Below are 10714 nucleotides of genomic sequence, written 5' to 3'. Positions count from 1 at the left end.
CGTAAATTTTTTTTTCTGATTAAATGAGTGTTGTATTTGATTTAATTTTAGTTTTAGTGCATAATTTGGGGTTATTTGTGCATTATTATGGGATTTAGTGTTACGGTTTAGGGTCTAACTTTTTTATTAGGGTTAGGGTTTAGTGTTTTTAGGGTTTGGTGCTCTGTATTTAGGGGTTAAGTGTTTAGGGTTAAGGATTTATGGTATTGTTAGGGTTTAGGTTCTGGAATTAGGGTTTAGTTTTTTTTTTCAATTTTTTTTTCATTTAAGGTTTATTGGGTGATAGGGTTTAGGGTTTTTAAGATCTAGGGTTTTTTGTTTAACTTCTGGAATTAGGGTTTAGGAGGTTTTGGGGGTATGGGGTCTAGGGTTTTTTTAAGGTTCTCAATTACTGTTTACGGTGTTTAGTCGAGTTCAAACAAGGTTGAGTCACCTACACAGGCGTCCATTAGCCAACTAAACCCAACCCACATCACTTACAAGGTACAGTTCATAGTGATTGTGAAGTCATATGGGGCTCTACCAGGGGTGTTTGGTGAACTTGGACTTGATGTGTGTGTGTTTGCATTGTTTAGTGCATCTCCAATGGAAATAGTTGATTAATTTTGGAATGTCTTAGAATGTTGTTTAAAAATTTTGAAGTGATATGAAATGTTTTTGCCATGTGGTGAGGAGATTCGGGTGTTATAAATATCCACCACATGGTATTTTCCTATTTGTGGTTTTTGTTTTCGTGACGGGTAATAGTTGTCTAATAAAGTTTTTTCCATGAGGACAATCTCGGATTTAGATTGACAATGGCTGCAAGAAAACAACCAAGTGGTCGATCATATGACTATTGGAGCTTTGAAGAACACAACAAAATGCTTGATCTTTTAGTCGAGCAAGTATATATGGGGAACAAGTTGCCCAATGGGGATTGGAAGCACGAGGTATATACGGAATGTGTCAATAAGTTCAATGAAGACGCAATCAATTAAAAAACTGTTGAGCAGCTTAAGAATCGAACAAGATCATGGAAGAAAATATATCAAACGGTAATGAGCTATTTCAAAACTAGTGGGTTTGGTTAGGATGCAACCACACAGTGAGTTACTGCATGTCATTCTGTATGACAAGACTACATTAAGGTTAGTAAATCATGTTATATTGTAAAACAGTTTATATTGTTTCGCATTACTAAGAACTCTATTCCATTATAAATGATGTTTTATTCTTGAAGGAGCATAAAGATGCTGAGAAGTATAGACAACAAGGTTACCCCCTTTACGACAAATTGGCTATGCTAATCGGAAACACAATAGCCATAGGGAGTGGTAGTACAACTCCTATATAGAGGATTACAATGATATATTTGATTCGGAAGATGACGAGTTCGGTGGAGGAGGTGATGATGAGGTCCAATTACGTGCAATGGACGATACAGACAGCGATGATAACGATGGTCTTGTGGAAGAGGATACCCAAGTAACAAGCTTTCGGAGATAACGTGCATTAGAATCCACAAGAGCCGCACAATTTTGAGATGACATAACGACTTGCATGAGGAATGATAACTGATGATTGTATCTTTATTGTTTTTTAACATGTGTTGTTCTTATGTAAACTTGTAATTTGATGATTTTAATACTAATCACAAACTGGTTATTACAATAAAACTTTATTACATTAGTAATAAAGTTGTATATTTGTTTATATATTATATTTATTAAATTTTATTACTATATTAAACTAGATATTTAAGTTTGGTAAATAAAATATAGTTACAATATGCATTTGATCAATTGATTAATTTTAATTTTGTGAAAATATATTATTAATTAATACTACGCCATATTACGTTTTAAATAAAATAATTCTTTATTTACTCATTATATTTATTTTTTATTTATTGTATTATATTAGTGATTTAATAGTGGTAATATTACGTACAAATATATAGTGTATTAAAGTTATAATTAGATCAATTTTCCTCTTAAATTATTTATTTTCAGGCTATAGTATATCATATGTTATTAATAAATTAATAGCTAAACATATTACTTTCTTTTTTGTTATTTATAACGTTATTTATTTATTACTTATAATTAATCATGTGTGTATTTCATTGACTCATGTAATTATCATATTAATGTACAATAATATATCTTATTCAATTAATAAATATATTAATATATTTTAATTATACATTAAATAAGTTATTCGTGTAGTAATAAGGGTTCGAGGATTATCTGTTTTTTATTTTTTTCTAAACTGTTTTATGGCATCAATAGAAGTGCGAAGATATCTTTATGTTTTACATGAACTCTTGAACTTAAAAAATTGATGCTGGGGACTAACCCCCGGGGGGAAGACGGCCATCATCGTCCCTGCGCGCACGCGAGAGTTCCGCTCCGTGTGAGGGAAACCTACGCCCACCAGACGTGGCTGGAAGGATGTTTAGATGACGAAGGGTAGTTTCGTCGACCGTCGTAGGTGCTCCAAGAAAGAAAAGTGAAAACGGAAAGCAGAGGATCTTCTGTCTGTGGGGAAAGAATTGGCTGAAGCTATGCCTCCGGGAGTGCCAAATACGCCTGGGACTCCCGCAGGCTGCAGGAGAACACATCAAGATAAAGAAAAACGGGTAAAAGAAACAAGAAAAAAGAAGACCAACAAGCTTTAGTATGTAAATTTACTCATAAAAGAACAAATGTGAAAGTTAACTACGAATTTTCATAGTTCATACCTGAAAACATATTTCCTCGTAAGGGTAAATCAATAAATGGTGCCGGCGAATCCCTTGTAAATCTCTCTGATTTCAGAGAGTTTTTCTTATGCAACTCAGAAATCTCAAAAATACAATCTGCCGACGGCATCAGAAACCCTAAAGAGAAAATTACAGTTATACCCTTGGACAAACCAAAAAAGACAAATAAAGATAAATATACATATTTACATTAATACCCCCCTCAAACTTATGAAGGTGCAAGGACCATAAGTTTGCTGATGAAATGATGAAAACGAGGAGTTGTATGCGATTTGGTGAAGACATCAGCAAGTTGAGATGTGGAGGAAACATGGGGCAAGGTGAGAGAGCCTTGTAAGTAGTGATGCCGCACAAAATGACAGTCAATCTCAATATGCTTCGTACGCTCATGAAAGACAGGATTCCTGACAATCTGAATGACACTTTGATTATCACAAAACATAGGAGTAACAGACAGTTGAGGAAAGCCAAGTTCTTCAAGTAAGCGGCGAAACCAAATTAACTCAGCAGCAGTGGACGCCATAGCCCGATATTCTGCCTCGGCAAAAGAGCGAGAGACAACGGATTGTTTCTTACTCTTCCAAGCCACCAAAGAATTGCCAAGGAAGATACAATACCCAGTAGTCGATTTGCGATCTGTCGGATTACCAGCCCAGTCAGCATCAGAATAACCAGTGAGAACCAAATCAGAGGTGGAGGACAAAAGTAAGCCATGATGCACAGTGCCACGTAAGTAACGTATGATGCGGAGAACAGCAGTCCAATGAGTGGTACGAGGGGCGGAAGCAAACTGATTAACCACATGAACAGCATAGGTAATATCAGGACGGGTGACCGTCAAGTAAACTAGGGACCCAACAACCTCTCTGTACCGGGTAACATCAGACAACAAGTCACCATCTGTAGGGCCAAGGCGATGATTGAGTTCAATGGGAGAGTCGATAATCCTATCATCTGTCAATCCTGCGCGACTGATCACTTCAGAGATGTACTTTGACTGAGACAAAATATAACCTTCAGGAGAATAGGCAACTTCAATACCCAAAAAATACCGTAAATAGCCAAGATCTTTCATTTCAAAAAGATAATGAAGTTGATGTTTAAGATCTGCAATGCCATCTTCATCAGTACCAGTCACAATCATATCATCAACATATAGAAGGACCACAATATGCCCTACAGCAGTTTTACGAATGAACATGGCAGAATCATAGTTGGAAGCAACAAAGCCAAGACGAAGCAAGGAGGAACTAAACTTCGTAAACCAAGCGCGAGGAGCCTGTCTGAGACCATATAAAGCCCGCCGAAGACGGCAAACGTAACCAGCAGGATGAGAAAGGCCTGGTGCTGGTCGCATATATACCTCCTCGGTCAAATCACCATTTAAAAAAACATTTTTAACATCCAATTGATGAAGATGTCATCTGTGAACTGTTGCAATAGAGATCAAGGTACGAATGGTCTTCATTTGAGCAACAGGAGCAACAGGAGCAAAAGTCCCATCATAATCAAGGCCTTCAGTTTGGGAGAACCCTTTAGCAACTAACCAAGCTTTGTAGCGCTCAAGTGTACCATCAGATTGAGTTTTGACTTTGAAAATCCATTTACAACCAATAACATGCTTACCTGGAGGAAGTGGCACCAACTCCCAGGTACCTGTTGGTGCAAGGCAGTGAGCTCATCATTAATGGCTTGGCGCCAATTTGCATCGGATGCAGCTTCCTTGTAGGACTTAGGCTTAACAAAAGAATGAATCCTAGACAAAAAAAGTCAAATAGGGAGAAGAGAACAAATATGAAGATGGACTATACCTCTGAGGTGGACGGCGTACACGAGTGGAGACACGAGGGGTGGCAAGAGGCGGATCACTAGAGTCCAGAGAGTCGAGAGGGAGAGGCGCCATGGGAGAAGGTGAGTCAGTACCTACATGTGACTGTTGTGAAGGCAGACTAGAGGAAGCCTTTGGACTGAGAGGTGAATCAGGGGACGGATGGTGAGTGATTAACTGGTCATCATGGGGCTCATCAGAAACAAAAAGATCAATGTGTAACAATTCTGGATCATGCAAACTAGGAGTAGACAAGGGAATCCGAAAGTAACAAAATTGCTCCAAGAACTTAACATTGCGAGAAACAAATAGTTTACCTGACTCAGGGTGGTAACATCGGTATCCTTTTTGACCAAAACCATAACCAAGAAACACACATAAAGCAGATTTGGCAGATAATTTAGTGCGATAGGAAAGGGGCAATAAGACAAAGCATGCACAGCCAAAGACACGCAAGTGTTCATAGGTAGGGCGAACACCATATAACCGTTCAAAAGGGGAGATACTGCCAGAAACAAAGGAAGGAATACGATTAATCAAATAAGTGGCAGTATGAAGAGCTTCCCCCCAAAATTCAGGAGGGACAGAGGCATGGAGCAATAAGGAGCGAGCAGTTTAAACAAGATGACGATGTTTACGTTCTGCAACACCATTCTGTTGAGGGGTGTAAGGACAAGACAACTGATGAATAGTGCCCTCAGACTTCAGAAAATCATTCAATAAAGATGACATATACTCACTACCCGAATCAGAGCGAAAAAATTTAATGTGAGTAGAAAAATGGGTTCGCACCATAGCACAAAATTGAACATAAATAGAATAAAAATCTGATTTGCGATGCATAAGAAATATCCAAGAGAAACGAGTGAAATCATGGACAAGCAATGCATAAAAACGAGCCCCACCCTTAGTGGGTACAGGTGCAGGGCCCCAAACATCAGAGTGAACAAGATCAAAAGGAGAAGAAGTAACTGAGTGACTTAATGTAAAAGGTAAATGGCATTGTTTGCCAAGATGACAACCAACACAATCACTAAGAGGGGAATATTTAATAGTAGAATCCAACATGTTGTGTGTGATCATAAACTGTAAACGAGAAGCAGAAACATGTCCTAAACGAGTATGCCATAGAGACCTAAATCAGTAAGTTTGCCAATGGAAAGAAGGTTAACAGCGAGATGGGGAACATAGAGAACATCAGATAATGACCAAGTAGAGTGAGAGACAGTTCCAACTGAGGCTAGTGGCATGAAAGAGCCATTACCAGCTTGGATGTTAACTGGGTGAGAAGGCTTAACACAATCATGTAGAAGAGACAAGTGGGGGGTCATATGGTGTGTGGCTCCAGAATCTAAGATCCATTTGTGAGTGTCACTGGAGCTAGCCAAACAAGACATACCTGCATGGGATGCAAATTGAGTACTGGGAGCAGACGACTTGCCAAGAATGCGAGTGAGCTCGGCAGCTAACGATGAGATATCAGGCGTAGAATCACTGCTGGGGGGAGCTGGTGCAGGAGGTGTCTCTAAATAATCCAACGATCCAATGGCAGCAGATGGACGAAAACCTCTATGTGGTGGACGACTAAAGGTATGATGTGGTGCAGATTTGAAGTGGCCTTGATGTTGATGACTGGAGGCATGATGTTGTGGAGGTTTGAAATTGCTTTGATGTTTAGTGTTGCTTTGTAATGAGGGGTACTGGTGTTTCCAATGACCTTTACCATGACAGTAGGAACATTCATCTTGTGGAACTAGTATTTTTGGCTTCCCGGATGACTGATGTGTATGAGAGTGTGTTCCAGAACCAAGTATGCCCCCTGATGGTTGAGAAGGATGAGGGTGGGTGCCAGAAACAAGTACCTAGGACATATCAGGTGAGGATGTCTTACTGGAAGAAAGTCCACCCAAAGACCTCAATCGTGTTTCTTCAGCCAACAATTCAAATACAGCTGCAGATAAGGTGGGTAGTGGAACTCTATGGATCATAGATCCTCTTATCAGTTCAAAATCACTGGGAAGAGCCATAAGGAAATCGGTAAGCTTGCGATCATCACATGCTCTGGTATATTCAGGGAGCTTTTGAAAGGAGGGTGGATCCATCATATATAGTTGATCCCACAGAGGTGTCATAAACGAGTAGAATTCTTGAATTGTACGATCACCTTGCTTAGCAGACCGCAGTTCTGTCTCAATTTGATACCTTTTAGAAAAATTTGTCTGTTCATACAGAATTTCCAAGTAGTCCCATATTTCTTTTGCAGTCTCATACTTCAAAAGTTGCAAACTGATAGACGGATATACAGAGTTGTTAATCCAAGTGATGATCTTTGCATTATCAGTCAACCACTTCTTATTTTCTTTGATGAAGTCAGTGGATGTAGGTTCTGAAGCAGTGATTTGTCCATCAATGTAATCCCACAAGTCCTTTCCAATTAAAAAATTTCGCATCACAAACTTCCAAAGGGAGTAGTTACTCCCATTTAACCGGACAGAGATAACCTTCAGATCATGGCTAATTGAATCCATAGAACTGTAAGTCTAATAGCAAAAGCGCCACACGCAACAACCAAAGCCAATTCTTAATCCAGCCACACTAATCAACCTTGCTCGCAACACAAATCGAAATCACACTTTCTCAAACAAAAACCAGAAGCATGAGAACGTCAAACAGCCACACAGAGTTGCTGCCAAATCCCACTCTGAACCTTCAAACTCAATAACCTTCAACGGTAAGTCTACTACCGAAATCTTAGAGTTTCATGAGCCCGGAATGCAGAAATCCACGCTCACCGCACCACGAGCACCAGAAATCGACGAAACAGAGTAACACAACCACAAAGAACCGAGAAAAAGATGGAAACCGACCTCTGATGGCGCCGAAACTACAATGCAACCAACGACAGGGGTTTTGCGGGGAGACGAGACGTCTTCAAGGACCCTAGATCACCGAACGTGGAGCAGACGAGCGCCGTGAAGCCGAAGACGAGCAGAATGAGCGCAATCTGAGCAAAACGAGAAAAAATTTGAGTGCGGGAGCAACCAAATCACCTTAGAGAACCAAATCGAAGCAAAATCGCTCGATTTCCCGCTCTGATACCATGTAAATCTCTCTGATTTCAGAGAGTTTTTCTTATGCAACTCAGAAATCTCAAAAATACAATATGCCGACGGGTTCATCAGAAACCCTATTAGAAAGGAAGAGGGAAAGAGAAAATTACAGTTATACCCTTGGACAAACCAAAAAAAACAAATAAAGATAAATATACATATTTACATTAACATCCTTCGGGCCATCGGAGGGAAACAGAGGAAAATAAGAAATAAAGGAAGAAAAGAAAACGATGACGAAGAGAACCGGTCTGCCACTAGAGTATGTAGAGCGCCACAATGTTTAGACCGAAGGGTGACTCTGCCGGCCGTCGGAGGTGCTCCATGAAAGGGCAGAGAAATTGAAAAGAAAGAAAACCGGAAGGCAGAGGATCTTCCGTTTGCGTGGGGAAGGCCGACCCCAGCCATGCATCCGTGATTTCAAACGCTCCGGGGACTCCAGCAGGCCGACGAAGGATATATCGATATTAAAGATAAAAAAGACATGACAAAGGGAGAGAAAGAGAATAGTGGAAGACGAAAAGAAGAGGAAGATGATGAATGAAAAATAAGAAACAGCGGAAGACGAATAGAAGAAGAACACGATGAATGAATAATAAGAAACAGCGGAAGACGAAAAGAAGAAGAACACGATGAATGAATAATAAGAAACAGCGGAAGACGAAAAGAAGAAGAACACGATGAATGAATAAGAAAGAGGAAGAGAACCGAAAGGTATCCGGGCTCTGTATGAATTCGATAAAAGAGGGGGAAAAAAAACGAAAGGCAGAATGGGATGAAGAAGAAAGAGTGGTAAAAGAGATCACCTGCTCGGCTCCGGGCCGGGTTTCTTCGACGCCCTTCCAAGAGCGCAATTCCTTTCCAGTTATCCTCTCCCTCCCCCTGCAACTTCTTTTACCAAAGGGGTCTGGAGTAGTTGGAGGGTGAGAGAGAAGGAAACTGGAAAGATATTGAGATCTTGGTTTCTTTCATGGAAGCTTTCACAGAAGCGCTCCCTCCCTCTTCTTGCACCTCGCCGAGGGGACGAAGACTGAAGATGGATGAATCTTTGCCTCCGGGCGCCTAGGCCTTTTTAACGGAAACAGAGCAGCTCGTCTTCTTTCTTGCTCACTCGGGCAACGTGATCGACCAGCGCGTGGGCCCAGAAAATCTAACCAATAGTAAAAAGGAGTTTTTCTCTCCTGTTAATTTCACTTGGCGCATTGCTAATATTTTTCTTACATTTTAGAGTTTAAAACTTATAAAATTATTTATCTATTTATTTAAGTGAGGAGATAATTGGATGCGTAATAACTATTATCTATTTTTATTCTATTTATATTTAGCTAAATATTTTTTATTATTTTTTTAATATTAATAATATTTTAGCCATTTTTTCGGTAAATCTAAAATATTATTAATATTTTCTTTAATTAATTTGGGATTTAAAAAAAAATAATTATAATATTAAAATTAAAAAATAATTATTATTTCATCCGTATTAGAAAATACAGAATATAAGAACGGTACATTACCAACGTAAAAAATGAGAATCCGATGAAGGATTGAAAACCGGACCGGAGCCGGTCTACTTCTTGGATAAATATTTATCCTTCACTCGTGTGGCTCGCACGCGCCTAGCGCTGTCGCGGCAAAGAGTTAGGGTTTCAGAGGTATAAATACTCGACTGGAAAGTGCTTGAAGCCCTAATCCGCAGTCCTTCGTCGTCGTAGCGGAGAGAGAGGTCTCAGGAGCGGAGCGCGGCGTTGCTACTGCGGAGTTCCAATCATTCATCATGGGTAAGCAAGGGCAAACGTCCCATTAATATTTAGACTTCAATTGATTAGAAATTTTTATTAGTTTCATTCGATTTTCTTTTGTTTTCTTGTTGAATCTCATAAGTTGTTGAATTTTTTTGCAGGAAAGGTTCACGGATCATTGGCTCGTGCCGGAAAGGTGAGAGGGCAGACCCCTAAGGTCGCCAAGCAGGACAAGAAGAAGAAGCCCAGAGGGAGGGCACACAAGAGGATGCAGTACAACCGGCGTTTCGTCACCGCTGGTACGTCTTGTTTCTTTCTTATCTTGTCTAGTTTGTGACATGTTTATTTAGTACATGTGGTTGAACAAACATGGTCCGCAGCTGGATGTTTATCTGAAGCTGTTTGGTTCAGTTAAGAAACTGTGGGCAGTATTCACTTATAAGTTTTAAGCAGTCAGATTCTGAACTTTCAGGCGGTCCTGCGGGTTTTTAGCTTGTGCTTTTCATAGTTCAAGATTCTTAACGGGTTTTTTGCACTGCCCATGACTTCACAGAAGTGAAGGGAAACTAAAATTCTTTAATCTGTTGGTAGTTTATCTATAGGCTTCTCATATTTTATCTTGATTGTTTCTTTTGAGTGCAGTGGTCGGATTCGGAAAGAAGAGGGGACCCAACTCGTCGGAGAAGTAAACGAGAGGATTTTTGTAGATGTAGCGGTTCCTATAGTTTGATGTTTTGCACTTGGTATTTTTGTTGGCAAATTTTACTGAACACATGAACATGTAGGAAATTTTACACTTTAATTGACAACTCTTGAGATGGTTTGTGGCACTCTGCCCTTCGTTGTTTGCTGTCATCTGAATTTGTTTCATTAGTGCACAATGTTACTTGAACTGAAGTTGTGAAAAACTATTCTAAAGATAGATTGCGTAATTCACATCTTGCTTCTTTCCTGGAGAAGATTGAAAATGTAAGTAGCCAGTTTGAAAATTGAGAAGATGTGAATGAGGGACTGCTTCACAAGGGTTGGGAACTTCAGTAAGAAATATGAAGTTGTCCAAGATCACGGTTCTAATTCTCTTGTGCAATCTCGGGAAAATCTAAGAATTTTCACCTCGTAAGCTAAGATGCTTGTCAAGGCTGTCGGGCGAGCAACTTTGAAATACGTAAAACCAACTTCCTTTGGAACAGAATTTGATAAAACCAATGACGATACACAGTTCTTGTAAAAATTCAGGTAGTTCTGAACTCGAAGAAAATTTGCCACATCCATTGCATCTATAATCAATTTC

At 39.6% G+C, this 10714-nt stretch overlaps 1 protein-coding gene across 1 annotated transcript; it reads left to right on the top strand.

Moving 5' to 3' along the window:
* The first annotated feature begins 9374 nt into the window (after nucleotides 1–9374).
* LOC137950586 (small ribosomal subunit protein eS30z/eS30y/eS30x) lies at nucleotides 9375–10256 on the top strand. Its single transcript, XM_068797143.1, has 3 exons — nucleotides 9375–9462; nucleotides 9585–9722; nucleotides 10066–10256. Exons 1-3 carry the CDS (start codon nucleotides 9459–9461, stop codon nucleotides 10110–10112), a joined length of 189 nt encoding a protein of 62 aa, XP_068653244.1. The 5' UTR covers nucleotides 9375–9458; the 3' UTR covers nucleotides 10113–10256.
* The last annotated feature ends 458 nt before the right edge of the window (nucleotides 10257–10714 follow it).

The sequence above is a fragment of the Aristolochia californica genome, unplaced genomic scaffold, assembly GCF_029961685.1.
Source record: "Aristolochia californica isolate CCGP_79_NKW_82.1479 unplaced genomic scaffold, dmAriCali1.0.hap1 SCAF_14, whole genome shotgun sequence".
In the NCBI taxonomy this organism is placed as follows: Eukaryota; Viridiplantae; Streptophyta; class Magnoliopsida; order Piperales; family Aristolochiaceae; genus Aristolochia; species Aristolochia californica.
This window is presented reverse-complemented; position numbering and strand designations above follow the sequence as displayed.